Here is a 15,713-nt window from a genome sequence, read left to right on the forward strand (position 1 = left end):
GAAAACATCATTTGCCGATATGGAGTGCCTTAAGAGTTGACATCAGGTTAGGGATCCCATTTCTAGGGCAAGATCGATAAGATTTGTACAAAGTTTGGTATCAGAAGGCACTGCTCTACCACTTACAGGCCATAGACAAATGAGACAATAGAAGCAGATAACAAGAACATTAAGGTAATCTTACAGAAAATGGTTAAAACATATAAGGATTGGGTAGACAAGTTACCACTTGCTTTGTGGGTATATCAGACCTCTGTATGATCCTCAACAGGGGTAACCCCTTTCTCTTTGGTGTATGGGGTTAAAGCAGTTATATCTGTGGAAATCCTAGTGCCATCCCGAAGGGTGCTTCTTGATATTTAGTTACCTGAAGAAGAATGTGTGAAGGCCAGGCACGATGAGCTCAACTTTCTCAATGAAAGGTGAATGAAGGCCATGGATAATTTGAAGAAATATCAGCTGAGAATGGCAAGGGCCTCAACAAGAATGTGAGGCTCCGTCACATAGAGGAGGGTGAACTTGTTCTTCGAGAGCAAAGAGCCCCAATTCATGATCCAAGAGGGATATTTAGGCCCAACTGAAGTGGCCCATTCACTATCAAAGAGATTCTACCAGGCAAATCTATGAAACTCATAGACCATAACGGTGAAGAAATACCTAGATTGGTCAATATGGATCAACTTAAGAAATTTTATATTTAATAGGGTGAATAGCTCGAACTATGTTAGACCTAATTCCTTTCAAGGGATACGTAGGCAACTTGACATGTGCAAGTGCGGTCTCAACCAACTCAAGGCAATAAATTGGTTCCTAAATTAATAATCAAGGTATCTTAAAAGATCATCATAGTTTGTGTCCCCCAAGAATCACCATTTGAACACATGACCATTAGGAATCTGTTATTCACTTGTAGTCCTTCAAATTCTTATCCAGGATTCTATCCTCCAAAAGTTACCACCCGGCACCAGTTTATCAAAGCCAGTTTTTTCCCCATCCGTGATCAGTCCAAAAAATAAAAAAAAAAAAAGAGGAGAGATTTTATTTGTGCCAAAGATAGGTTTTCATTCATAAGATGCCAAAATAAAATGATAAACAAACAAAGGGGAGGAAAAAAGGAAAAAAGAATATATATATATGTTTGTGTTTTACAGGAAATACAGGAACAAAACCCTATGGGGCAAAAGTGATCATCCGAGCCATGTTCAGCATCATCCTTATGGAAGGCCATAGAACTGAAGGGTCCTAATCTTAAACTTGCCAACCTCGTGCCTGGTCCTCAACCTGCCTCTGCAAATGGGCATTCTCCCGTCGGTAGGAGCTAACCTACCTCCTTAAGGCATCATTCTCCCTCTCCTAGGGGAACATAAAGAATGATCAAGAAAATAAGCAACCAAAGAGGAAAGAGATTAAGGACAGGAGAGTGCCATCTCAATCAAGACCTTGGACAAGTCCTGATGCATCCTCTTGAGTTTGGCATAGAGCACCGGAGACACCTGAGAACAAGCATGTCAATCAAAATATTCAACAATTAGTTAAACAAAAAGTGTTCCAAAATTCACACAGTCATATGGGATAAGAAGTCTGAGGGTGGCGTCTCAATCCACTCTGCACTCCAAGAGCTAAGGAATGCCCGGACATGTCGCACTGGGATAAGACCAGCCTAGGAAACCAGTGAAAGGGCTGATGGCCATCTGAAGAGGTCCCCTCACAACAATGGAAGACTCGACCTGAGATGAGGAGGCTGCACTTGCTCATGACCGAGTAGGAGGGAGAGCCACATGTTGTGCCCTCCACTGAAAGAACATCAATTAAAAAAAAGGGGAATTTGAAATATGGAAAAAAATGCTCAAGAGAGGAAATGTACGAGTGGACCCTTGGGACCAAATGGAGCGCAGACTGTCTCCTCCTCGAGAAAAGCCTCGTAATCTCTGTCCTAATCTAGGGGAGAGTCATCCCATACTCCTTCAGCCCATATCTCTATCTCACTCTCGGGAAGGCGCTCTGGATTAAGCATAGTCGATGGAGGATAACAAGGAGGAGAACGCAACATAGGATCGGACCACTGAGGAGTGACACACTCCCCCAGATACCTCAGAATAATGCACGGCTCTCTGTCAATTGTTTGACTCGAGCAAATTAATCGGGTTGCAGAATTGGATATCTCGGAATGGTCTTCAATTAACCTGCAAGGTTAAGAAGAAGTGAGTATAGCATAAGACAAAAGAAAAACTTGACACTAAATATGGCTTACCTCTGTAAGACCGTCCAGAAGAGAGCGAGGAGTGGTCTCGGGGGGATAGCATCAGTTCCTTAATACCCGACTGTCTCCCCATCTGTTGGCTATGGGGAAGGGCAAACTGAGAGGATCCTCCAACACGGGGGTAAAGATCTCCAGGTGTTTGTAACACCAAGGCTGAATTAAGACATCAAAATAAGGATTTGCAATAAGAAGAGAGAGAAGAATAATAAAAAGAAATGCAAAGTTACCATGAGAATGTAGCCTTCCCCCTTAAGGCCTCGATCTCTATATACCAGCAGGTCCAGGGTTTGCAGAAGATATGCGTAGGCGGCCCCGCCCCATTCTTAAGAATTGACCTCATGAACATTCCAGAAGAGGGCTACTATACGGATGTCCACTCCACCCCGGAGTTCAATGAAAAGACACTGTGCTACAACAAATAGAAGGAAGGAGTGAGTTACTTGGGTTCATCCTCAGATCCTTCCTCATCCAACAGGCACTAATCACACCCAAGCGGATAAGTGTCTGATCATCTGGAATCTCAATACCTATCAACTTTGTAAACTCCCATACTGACAAAGTCTCGGGAATAGATAAAGGTCTCCCTTCGAAGGGTATGTTGGTTATGGCATAGAAGCACAAGGGTGTGATGGTGATCTCGCCAGTAGAAAGGTGGAAAGAATGGGTGCTCGGCCACTACCACTCCTCCAAAGCCCTCGCCAATGCTGAGCTAAATTTCCTGGTCTCCAGTGAGGCCAGGCAACATAGGTAAGTAGAATCCACTTGCCCCTGTGCCCTATGGGGAAACATGTCATACCATTCCTGGACTACATTGGGATGGCCATACCTGGCCAATGTAGGAGGTGTCCCATCACCATTCTCCTAAAAAGCAATAAATACAAAAAATAAAAGAAAATAATAAATGCAAAAATGAAAAAAAAAATAATAAATGCAAAAATGAACATAAATAAATAAATACACAAAATGAACATAAATAAATGCAGAAAATGAAAAAAAAAATGAATAATAATGGAAGACTTACCCATTTTCCTCACACCGCATTACTTTCACCCCATTGATTTAGAAAAATTACTTACTTTCACCCCATTGATTTAGAAAAATTACTTTTTACTACTATTGGTTAAGGAATTTTCTATCTCCTCCCTATTGGTCCAAAAATTCTATAACTACCCCTTCCCTTGGATTTTGCACCTCAAGATACCCCACAATAACCCACAGTAGAGAAGCTCTGCCCTTTCTCCTCCCCTCCCCCTTTGAGGTTTTTCAAGTCTTCGGAGAGATCTTCATAAGATCCAAAGTGTTCTTCGGGCCTTCAAAACTCTTCAATCCTTTGCCTTCTTTGATTGAGATTTTTGTGTAGAAAAAGTTTCCTCTTAGTCTCCCACCCCCTTTTGAAGTTCTCCTAGTCTATAGAGAGATCTTCGTAAGATTCCTTCGAAGTTCTTCAACCTTTTAGGTTTCAACTCATTCCTAGCAGAAACTCTGTCTGAGTGCCACCTCAGCCTACCCCTCCCATAGCCTATCCTCAGTGGAAGCTCTGTCTGAGTGCCACCTCAGCCTAGCCCTCCTATAGCCCATCCCTAGTGGAAGCTCTGTCCGAGTGCCACCTTAGCCAAAACTCGAAAGTAGCCCCTAGTGGAAGCTCAGTCCGAATAACACCTCAGCCTAAGCCCGAAAGTAGCCTTTCTTAGCCAAAGCTATGTCTGAATTCAAACCAAAAGTAATCGTTCCTAGTCAGAACTCTGCCAGAATATTATCACAATCAGCATCTCTTGAGAAAGGAAGTTGGACATTAAGACCATCTTCCCCTGAGCCGGGAGGATCCACAAGGAAGTTTGTACTAGCATCAACTATGGGGTCCACCCCTCTTGACCCGAAATAGGGGCCAAACTCAGGTATAATTTCTCGACAGAATTAGCACAATGTAGACTTGATGTAGACCTTGTTTTAGTGTACAAAGTCATCTAAATTCAGTCAATATAAATATGTGTGATAACTTAGCCATGCATGCGGAATATGAATAATTGTAAAAAATGTTCGTGCTCAAGCATCTAGTAGGAAGACCGGTTGAACTTGGTAGATTGAGTTCCTGACACCTTCCCAACTCTATGACCTAACACTTACCCTAAATCTCTGGATCATACCAACTTTCAGGACCTTTTATCAGGAATCAGGCCCACCCCTAGATCCTAAGCCCATAATCCTAGGTGGCGACTCCAACCCCTTTTGCATGATCCCGATCCTTGTATTGGACCATCATCAAATCCCCATCTCGAAGGATGAACTTTACACTCCTACGAAATAGGGCACCACCGTATCGCTCGTAGGGTAAGCACACATGACACACCCCTCCCTCATGGAAGAGAAAGAGAGAAGAGAGGATGGAATCAAGATAAGTCCTTTTTTCCCCCCAAAGGGGAGAAGAGAGATCTCATTTCCGACCGCTACCCTCACAAGGACTTCTTTTTGGCTTGTCTTGACATTTTTTGACAAAGTGATGAAAACTGAAGGAATGGTGACTCTTTGACCTGTCTTAGCAATTTTAGAGGATTTTGGCACATTCTTGGTCTGTTTCAAACTTTTTTATAAAACGATTTTCTTGGCCCATCTCAAAATTTTCTAGGTTGGGAGGTGTGGAACACAAGGTGCATAGTGTATTCCACCGAAATTAGTACTTTGATTTAAGATTGCAAGTACAAAGCTAAGGCATGGGCCTTCCGAAGTTTGGTTGATTATAGATTGGTATGTGCATGGGCACAGGGATGATCGAGAGATTATGGGTACACATCTACCGAAGTGGTCGAGAGAGAGTGTCTATGGGTACAGGAGTGAGATAGATTGGGGTGATCATGTGTACCCGTGTTCGGGATCATTATGGCATATACAAGTGTTAGTGCAAGATTCCTCCTCTGGACTGAAACCTGCACAACACAGATTAGAAACTGACCAGGAAGGAGCTCCGGGAAGAAGGCTCCCGATGCCTAAGTTAGAGTTCTTTCAAGAATAGGAAATCTTTGTAAACCTTTGTTCTGTGATTAGAGTCTTACCTTTTTAGTCTGCTTTGATTCCTTTATATAGCTGTTTCCTTCTCTTCTTCTGATTGGTCTAGATGTCTTATTAGAAGAAGACGTGGACTTCCGGCTCATTGGTTGATTCCTCTCCACTTGCTACTGAGTGGGATAACCGTATAATGGTTAACTCAACCATAGTCTATCCTAACCAGAACCTAATTAAATAACCATCTAACCCTTGTACGGTTAGGTTAAGGGACACGTTTGAGACCAGAGGTAGTGAGCATAGTAAGTGCTTAGTCCATGCTGAGGTCAGGTCTAGTAACACCGATCACCATGGTCGAAATAATATATACTGACCATAAAGCTCATTGTAATACCCATCGATCAATCAATAGTCTATCTTCATATATGGTATATCAACGAGTATGAGAGTTGATCGAAAGATCGGGGTGATTGAGGGATTAGAGATTAAAGATTTGGGGTGCACACATGTACATAGGTACCAAAGTGACCGGGAGAATGAAGGATACACAATTAATGAGTTCATCAAGGAAATCGAAAGGTGTAGAAGTGATCAAGAGATCGAGGTGATCAAGGGATTAGAATGGTGTCGAAGTGATTAAGAGATCAGGGTAGTTAAGCAACATGAGTGATTAAGGGATCAAGGTGACCAAGGGATCAGAGGCTGCAAGACCTTGCAAATCTATTATTGAGTTCAAAGCCTATCAAGTTGATCGATTATAACAGTTGGATGCCAATGTCAAACTAGCTAAGAAGAAGGCACAAGCAGCCACTGGATGCCATGCTTCATTCCATAAGGTCTTGACAGAGGTCAGGTTGAACGTCGTGATGACTAATTAATTTAGGAGAATGGAATAGTTAAGCAGTGACAATCGTGGTAATGCAATTGTGTGAGTGCAGGTGGCAATGGTGGGTTTTCTGCAACTTGTTACTGAGTGAGGGACAGAGAGAGTGTTTGGGTACAAATTGTAGCCAGAGGGAGGATGGGACGAAGGGTAAAGGGGACAGTAAGCCAGAGCCAGAGCCTGAGCTAAAGAAGATGGGGAAAGGGATTTGGTGCATCATTTATTTTAAACATGAATTTATAAGAAATACTCCTCTACTCTAACTAGGAATATTTGTGAGCGTAAAAATGTGATAGTGATGTGAAACTACTTCACGTGGCATATTGATGCTAAAGATATCCTAGAACATCTTTACCACCAACCACCCCCCCCCCAAAAAAAAAAAAAAATCTTTCTAAATATTTGAGCTTTTCATCTTCTTCATTTAGGTGGAAAACTCCCCTCTTTAAACAATATTCTGCAACCCATGCATAGGAAACTGAAGTCTCTAAAATCTTTAACTCGCAAATTCTGGTTTTGGGAAAATGCTAGGCTTGCCCCTCCTTTAAGGTTCTGACACGTAGGATTCTAACTATTAGCACACTTTTTAAAGAAACATCCAACTAGCACTCCCTTAATTAAGAAATAATTAATTTATTTCTGTTAGGCCAATTAAAAAAATACGCTCTAATTCAGTCAATTTCTTTATTTATCAAAGATGGAATTTAGAGTCAATGACATAATCATGTGGGAGTAATGATTATAAACTTTTCTTATGGAGAAAGTTTTCCTTCACCCGTGGCTAGATGATGAATGATCCAGATGTGATCTTCCATCACTCTCCACCTCTCTCCCCCTTTATTGTATGCTATTGGTAGATCAGGTAAATGGACTCTTAAGAAAATACAGATCCTTCTGTTATTAGGCTTATAAATTTCACCTCCCTTCCTTTTCACTCCGTTGGATGTTTTGCTTGGACATATAACCGTGCACACCATGATAACCTAAAGTTCCAACTATTTGACAGCAGCCCTATTGATTGTGTGGAAAGTCATGTCAGTGTAGACAAAAAATCTATACTGTTGGCGAAGGATTTCTTTTCTCATAGTTCAAGATTTAAAAAAGCCAAGGGCCCACACAGCCCTCATAATAGGGAAGATAGAGGCCCAGAAACGAGACTTGTGCATGTATCGATCGACCATCCAGAGTAACGCTCGTTTGAAAAGTTAAAAGACCTAGTGGAACATTGCTGTGAAACAGTAGTGTTAGAAATCAGTTGCAGAGGTGAGGGGAGAAGGTCTCCTTAAGCTTTTAATTTGGGGTTTAAAGGACAGGTACAAATTTAGTAAGAATCTCACAGTTCCAAAATCTTGAGGAAGAAATCTTTTCATTAGCTTTCCTTTGCATTTCTTGGGTTTGAATCTACTTTTTATCCCATGTGATGAAACAGGAGCATTATTTGGGAATTTTTCCCCCTTTTTAAAAATTATTGTTGATGAAAATTTTCTCTTTTTATTTATTTTTATAGTATTGTGTAGGTGAGTTTGATCTGCTAACATTGTCTATTTTGGATGTCAGAAGCAAAGAAGAGCACAACTTGCCAATGTCCCTTTCAAAGAACAAGAAGGATCCAAGTTTACATGGAGATATGTTTGGGTTACACTTCCTGAACTAGTATTCAATTCTTCCCTTGGACTTCCCTTGATAAACGATGATGATAAGCTTGTAAAATTTGTTGATGGAGTTCTCTCGTTTCATAGAGGTCCAATCCACTGTTAGTTAAAACGGGAACGGCAAAAAAACAGAGACGTACGGTACGTGTTTTAAGCAGATAAAAACGATGAACGGTACGGTCAAAAAAAGGGTCAAAAAAATAGGAAACGTCAAACGGACGGAAACGAACGGTACGAGTATTAAATGTGTAGTTTTCAAAAAAACGAAACCAAAAAAAGGGCAATATATCATCATGTAATTTGAGAGATTATTGCTTATATACCTGCATCTAATGTTCTAAACTACATCAACATCAAACATTCATGCATATATCATCCAAAATATAGCATCCAATGTAAATTCCAAATTAAAACTTAATACACCATATTAAAAAAGACATGTCCAAAATATATATAAAAAAAAACCATCCATCCATATCATCCAAGATGTCTAAAGAACTCAGTATCATTATAATAGGTCCAAAGATCAATGATAAAAAAAAAAAGATCAATGAGGAGACATTAAACTACATGAAGTAGATCCTCCATCAGCTCCAGTGTCAGATGGTTCAGGTTCCTCGTACGTCTGCTCAAGCCTCTCCATTTCAAGCTCAAAGTCTACTATAGGTAAGTCACCAAGATTATCTAAATCAATAGGCCTTGAATCTTTATGTAGTTGGCTTTCACAGTTCTCCCTCACCATAGAGTTCATCTTGATGTACACCAAATCCTCTAGCATCTCTGGGGCTAATCTATTTCTTTTCTTTGTTTGTGCTGCATCCCAAGCACTCCAATTACGCTCACAAGGAGAGGAACTACAAGGCTGACTCAAGATTCTACAAGCAATATTTTGAAGCACAGGAAATGCACTACCAACAAATTGCCACAAAATCCCTACAAATCAACATAAGTAAACAAATATAAGAATGCTATATTTAATTAAAAAAATACAATAATAAACTAATTAACTAAGTCACTTACTTGGATGATTAGTTTTCATCATTGTCTGCCCTGTCATATTGAACAACAATGGACTTTTCATACGATAATCAATGACTTCTTGCATGAATTGCTCACGATCTTCTAAAGGAACCATGATGTCCATTATAAATTCTTGTGCATTCATAAATTTAGTTCCATCAATATCAAGTCGACCACCAAACATAATAGAAGGATTCAAAAGTGCACCAAAGAGATGAACATGATGAATAATGTTCTTCTCTAACCTAAATTGAAACAAATCCATTATGGCTAAATACTTCCCTCCATCATTCTCCACAAATTTTCTCAATTTTTCTTTTACCCTTTCTGTTGCTTCATATAAGTAACCTGCAGTAGAACCATATGAATCAACAAGGCGAAGAATACGAATAAGTGGCTCCATGAAAGTAACAACTTCCTTTGCCCCCTCCCAAAATGTCTCTGATTGAATTATTCCAACAGTTCTCACTGCCATTTCAGCTCTATTGAATTGAAAGGCTCTCCACTCAGATGATGCAACAAAAAGTCTCAACTCATTCTCAACAAGAATAAGAGACTGCAACATAAAAAAATAAGTACCAAACCTTGTCTTGCAAGGCTGCTTGATATCTCTATTGTTGGTGAATTTTCTCATCAATGCTACAATACCTGTGTGCCTGTGAATATAATCCACTACAAGTTTTCCATCTTCTATAATTTTCCTCGCCCATTTAACTTTTTTGTGAATATCTTTCAAAAGTAGATTAATCCCATGAGCAGCACAATTTGTTCTATATATATGACGCCATTTTCCAGACAACATATCACCACAAGAACAAAAGTTAGAACCATTATCTGAAATAAATTGCACAACATTGTTTGGTCCAACTTTTTCAATGACATCAGAAATTTCATTGAAAAGAAATGTGGAAGTTAATCTATTTATACCGCACTCAATACATTTCAAAAACACAGCACCCCCAGGAGAGTAAGCAATCACATTAACCCATGACCTCTTCTTTATGTCAGTCCAAGAATCAGACATAATTGTGCAACCTGTGATACCCCATGTCGCCTTTATACTGCTAACATATTGCATGATTTCTGCTTTTTTTCCAGGAATCAAACTGGTCCGAAGATTGCTATAACTAGGTACAACATAACTTGTACCATACGCACATGCACCCCTTAGCATCTCAATAAAAGAATTTGTCTGAATAACATTGAAGGAAATGTTATTATTGACAAAAAAATCAGTTACCAACATGTCCAATGATTTATTGTCTTGCTTAGCAGCCATTTCTAGCATTGTGGGTTGATGTGCAATCCTAACATGAGGTATAGAAGGTGTGCTACTTGTGGAACCCATTCCACTTTCAAGAGAATCACTCCTTCTTTTCTTAGCAGATCTACTCAAATTAAATTCTGCTAGGGCATCAGCTTGAATGTGCTCAGGAACTTGGGTGCAAATTTGAACATCATGTCCAGGTTGACAAGCTAAATGAGCCTTCACTCATGAAACACTCCTAGAATAATTAAGTCCACAATAGTTACATGTGAAACGGCCCAAACCACGTTGCTCTACATGTTCCCAAAATTTATCCTTAGGTCTCACCATTTTGCTTAAGCTCAGGTAGCTTAATTTTGAAATACCTACATAATATAATAAAACATCCTTTCCAATCTCAACAAATAGAATAATTAACGTAGAACGAATGAACGATGAGTAAATTCCTTTCAAAAAAATTAAATCATAGATTAGTAAATGAAAAGAAAAAGGGATGTAAAATGCAAAATCGAATTAGTAATCAGAAAACAGAATTATAATACCCAATCAAAACTGATATAATAATTTAGATCTCAGCAATAATAACCAAACACAAGTAAGTAAATCGATTCAGCAATTAGAATAGAAGGAAATCAAATCTGGAAGCACAAAGGGCAGAATAGGGAGATATTAATTATCTCCAGATCAGCAGCAGGTATGGAAGGTCTTCCCTAGGATGATGAAGAACTTTTTACAAGATAAGGTTGATCTTTTGTTCAGATCTCCTTATCAATTAATATCGAAGTTATAGAAAACAAGGTTTTACATACTTGATCAATGAAGGTGAAAGGAAAAAGATAAGAGTAAGGGAAACAATAGGTCATTCAACTAGGAGCATTCTCTCAGCAATCCTTGTATGGAACATAGTGTCACAGTCTCACAGCAAGCTAACTTTATGTAGAATGTAATTTTGCATTTAACAATTAATGAATTGAATGAATAGGTTAACAAATTAGGAAAAATTCACAAGACCATACAGTCATTGAAAAATGAATCATTTGCATGACTTAAATTACATAAAATAGATAAAGATCGAATCGATTAGCTGAACCCATTAAGTTGGGACAAAGCTGAAATTGAAATTTTCAGAACCCATGGTTTAGGTTTTTCGATTTTTTTTTTTTTTTTTACCCAAAATTGCATCTAGCAGATGCTATATTACAGAACAAGAGGAAGAAGAAGAGAGAGAGAGAGAGAGAGAGAGAGAGAGAGAGAGACACCTTCGACGAAGACACACTGCCGCAGATTGGTACTGGCTCCTTCCTTTCCTCCGATTGCCGGTTAATTGGTACTGGCTCATTCCTTTCCTTCAAAATCGACGACTGTAAGTCTACGGGGACCGGAGTCACCGGACTTGAGAGTCTTCTGAGTTCTTGCTACTGTCGATGCTCGAGCCTGACTTTCGATGACCTCCGACGACCTGGGATTAAGTGATTAACCCTTCTCGACTTCCGATGACTTCCGACGCTTTCGACGACCTGCTCTTCCACTTTTGCTCTGAGTTTTCTTCAATTGACAAATGGAGAAGAAGGTTCAGAGTCTGATGGCCTGACCAACAGAGAAGAAGGGAGAGATGAAGGGAGTCACGGACTCACCGGAGCACCGGACTACGGCTACGGGCACAATTTCAGAAATCAGAAATTCAGAATTAGGGATTTGGGGAAGAAAACGAAGGGAAGGGATTTGGGGAAGAAATCAGAATTCAGAAATCTTAAAACGTTTTCTTCGGTTTTGGGTTTTTTTTTTTTTTTTAAATAGTATGACAAAATTCCCATTTTGCCCTTACAAAACGTATACGTGTTTTAAACGTGCGTTTAAAATGTGTTTAAGACGTTTTATACAGCCGTACCTGTTTTTTCCCACATTGTATGGACGCATACGGCAATACGCGTTTTAAACGGCAAAAAAACACGATCGTATTTTAAACGCGTTTTAACTAACAGTGGTCCGACATGCAAGTTCGAGTTCTCTCGTCTATGGATTTGGAATTCCTCAGATATAGATAAGTGGATAGTATGCGTATCAAGAAATGTTATACAGAAATTGATCCTTAATCTGCTGCCCCCGTCTAAGAATTATGAGCTACCATCATGTCTCTACTCTTGTGAACATCTGAATTATTTGGAACTCAGTTTTTGCACACTTAGACGTCCACCAATGCTTGCAAGCTTTAAGTCCCTCAGGAGCCTTTTGCTTTATAAAGTTGACTGTGTTGGCTTCACATTTGAGAATCTGATTTCCAGGTGCCCACAACTTGAGAGATTGAAAATAAGAAGATTTAAAAGTTTCACTGACTTCATAATCTATGGTCCTATGCTGAAAGAATTGGTCGTCGCTGGTTTTTGCAAGGTTTTGCAAAAGATATGCTTCAAGAACACTCCACTTCTAGCATGTGTGTCACTTGATTTGCAATGTTTTGATTTCAAACGACAACTACTGCATCGTAAGCCAGAAGAATCGTCCCGTTTGATGAGGGTTTTTGCATGTCTTGATGGTGTTGAGAAGCTTTCTGTGCGTGGGAATTTTCTCAAAGTAAGATGATTTCATTAAAATAATTTGATGCATTCACTTTATTCATTTAAATGCACTCTTAGAAACCTATTTCTTGCATTTTCTTCATTTAGTTCTTGGGTTTTGATTTGGTGCCGAAGAGGCTTCCAAATACCTTTTATCATCTGAAGAGAATGGATCTGGAAATCTGCTTTTATGATTTGCCTACGGTCTTAGTGGGACTCTGTTTGCTTAGAAGTGCCCCCAACTTGGAAGAACTCAGGATTGATGTAAGTTATCTTGTACCTATAAATGATTAATTTTTAGGTTAGCAACTGAGTCAATTTAGTGGAAATATGTCAATCACTGCTAGGAAAAATGTCACAAAATTTTCGCCAACATAAAAAATTCTATCACATGGCTTAGGGTTTTTAAAAACCATTTTCTCGTTCTTCGAATTCGTTTAGCCAAGACTTAGAATTGAGGTTTTTACTTCTTTCTTTCTTTCTTTTTTTACTCAGAAGCGGAAGACTGCAATATCTACCTCAACTCAATGGAATTTTTTGTTGCATTCATTTTCTTTGATGAAGTAACATGAAGAATTGATCTCTCTGTAAAAGTATGTGTTTTTTTTTTTTTGGGAGTGTATTAGTAGTTGGAAGTGTGCGATTGTTACTAATCATTTGTAGAATAATTGTCTACGAAGACAGAATGACTTGTAATAATGGCAATATAGAGTTTTCCTTTTGGTCTGGCTATCGACTGTCCAGGTGTTTGGTTGTTTTGGTAGTCTTTTTTTCTTCTTCTTCGGCTTCTCTTTCCATCTTCTTTTGGTGGTAGGACAAGCTGTTGTTTTGAGTGTGGAGTTATTTCCATGTATTCTCTTTATTTTTTGGGGGGGGGGGGGGTGAGAAAGAAGTTTTGTGCATCTACCTTTTTTTAGGTTGAATGAGAACCATTCAACTTTCATCGAAAACAATGAAGTTAATTCTAAGAAGGTAAGAGGAATCAAACTTAGAACCACACACTTCTTGAGGCAAAGACCCTTTGCCAACTCGGTTACCCTATTGGTGTTTATTTTATCCACCAAATATATATGTATATATATATGAGTTTCCAAATTACGCAGTTTCAAGTTAATTCTTACAATTAAATTAAATTGAAACTTAGTTACAGTTATAACCTGGCAGTCACTGAGAGGGAGGGTGAATCAGTGAGTCCAATTCCGATCCCCAAAAACCTATCTAATGTCTGGCCAAGAAAAACCTGATATACCTATCTCTGTTTGCGCATAGTCGTATGCACACTCAACCTCTCATAGACAGTTTCAAGTGTGCACACCCATTCCACATTCCACGCACTTCAATATAAAATGCAAACAACAAGCACCCACAACACAGGGTTTTTACGAGGTTCGGCAATTTGCCTACATCCCTGGAGTAGTGCCTGTAAAGGCTTCGTACCTACTCAATACACTACTTTTGACTGCACCCACAGTCGGGAGCACCCACATCCAATTTTCTCAAGCCGAAGCTGAGATGGCACTCGTAGTGCCAGTACAATGTGTAGCACCCACTACACGGAAGCACCCACTCCCGGTGCTTAGCACCCACTAAGCACTCAATAAATAATACAGTACATTTGGGCTTATATCAATGCCCTACATTTAAGCCTTGCGTAGCAAATGCATTCACAACTAGCTTGCATGCTTACAGCTCATCCACAACTAACCTAGCATGTAAACATTCATCCACAACTAACCCTAATATACATACATATTATCATATATGCATATAATGTAAATTCTAGGGTTAGAAAATCTCACATCCCTTGTTTGTTGTTAGCAAAGTTGTCTCAGAGCATAGTCTCTACACACTGGAATCCTCAACTCCCCTCTAGAGTAGGAGACTTGAATCTTCAAGTAAGCTCAACATGGCCATGGCATCTCACAAGTCTTCTCCCTTATCTTCTTGCACTTTGAAGCACAAATAGAAAAACCCTCTCTTCTTTTCTCTTTTCTCTTGGCTTTTGATCAATGAAACATCAAGAACACTCAACTACCTTCTCAAACCCACTTTAATGGAGTAAAGACACCTTCCATCAAGCAATAAACCTCATTCAATGATCACCCATCAAGAGGGAAACTTCTCATACCAAAAACATAGTTTTCTTTCTTCCATGGTGTAGGTCTTGAAAAAACAAAGAAGCAGCAACTTGGTTCACCCAAATCCGAGTTAAAATGAGGGAGATATGACCATTTGAAGTTGGAGCAATGAGATAGCCTGAAATGGAATGACCATAGGGGTGGCATAGGCTACACCGGTGGCTCGTGCAACAGGGGCGAAATCTGACCGTAGATCTCATATAAAATATCTTATAATCTAACCCGTCCAATTAAACCAACGGACAATAGATCCAAACCATTAGATTTGAATCTTGATGACGTCATCATGACGTAGGCGCTGACATCGTCAGAAGTGTTGTCGTCCACGGATTGCCTACATCAGAGTATATTCCGGATCTATGTCGGCTTAACCCATAAAGGAGAATCATTTATAGACCATTAGATCTGGATCTATAAGATCTACTTGATCCAGATCTAAGGGATTGGAATCTAAGCTTCAGTGATGATGCACATGCGACACACACTAGTCAATGCAATATGGTGTAGCACCAGACCATCATATCTAATACACTCCACCAATGAGAAGCCTCGGATGAGCATCTTCAACGCAAGCTCTTGTACAAACCGTCAGATCGGAATCTGACCGACGTGGCTCATTCTGAACCGTGTATTAAGGATCCCTCTGATACTCTTATATACACATAAGCCCCTACTTCTATAAACTTTAATGCCAAAAACCTCTTATCAACTCAGACCTTTAAAACCTTGAAATTACACAAAAGCCCCTGAAATTTCAAAATTAAAATCCAGAAAATCCACCCAACACCGAGAGCATCTATTGATTTTCTAGTTCGGATTTTCGAACCGACTTCACGGAAACACTAATAACTTTTTCATACGATATCCGATTGAGATGAAACAAAGTGCGTTAGAACCATAACTGGATGCTCTACGACTTTTCAGAAGACTTAATCATCTGA

General features: G+C 39.4%; 1 protein-coding gene across 1 annotated transcript; it reads right to left on the bottom strand.

Moving 5' to 3' along the window:
- Positions 1–8,144: 8,144 nt before the first annotated feature.
- LOC122077784 lies at positions 8,145–11,102 on the bottom strand. Its single transcript, XM_042643656.1, has 2 exons — positions 8,813–11,102; positions 8,145–8,725 (listed from the first exon to the last, which is right to left on the bottom strand). The coding sequence occupies exons 1-2, from the start codon at positions 10,158–10,160 to the stop codon at positions 8,340–8,342; spliced, it is 1,734 nt and encodes a 577-aa protein (XP_042499590.1). The 5' UTR covers positions 10,161–11,102; the 3' UTR covers positions 8,145–8,339.
- Between the last annotated feature and the right edge of the window lie 4,611 nt (positions 11,103–15,713).

This window comes from Macadamia integrifolia, chromosome 5, assembly GCF_013358625.1.
Source record: "Macadamia integrifolia cultivar HAES 741 chromosome 5, SCU_Mint_v3, whole genome shotgun sequence".
NCBI lineage: Eukaryota > Viridiplantae > Streptophyta > Magnoliopsida > Proteales > Proteaceae > Macadamia > Macadamia integrifolia.

What these genes read in the sequence shown, in the direction of transcription:
- LOC122077784 (XM_042643656.1), bottom strand. Translation starts at nt 10,160, where the DNA reads ATGGGTTCCACAAGTAGCACACCTTCTATACCTCATGTTAGGATTGCA. An exon ending in GATGAAAACTAATCATCCAA is followed by an intron (nt 8,726 to 8,812) that starts GTAAGTGACTTA and finishes GTTGATTTGTAG; the next exon opens with GGATTTTGTGGCAATTTGTT.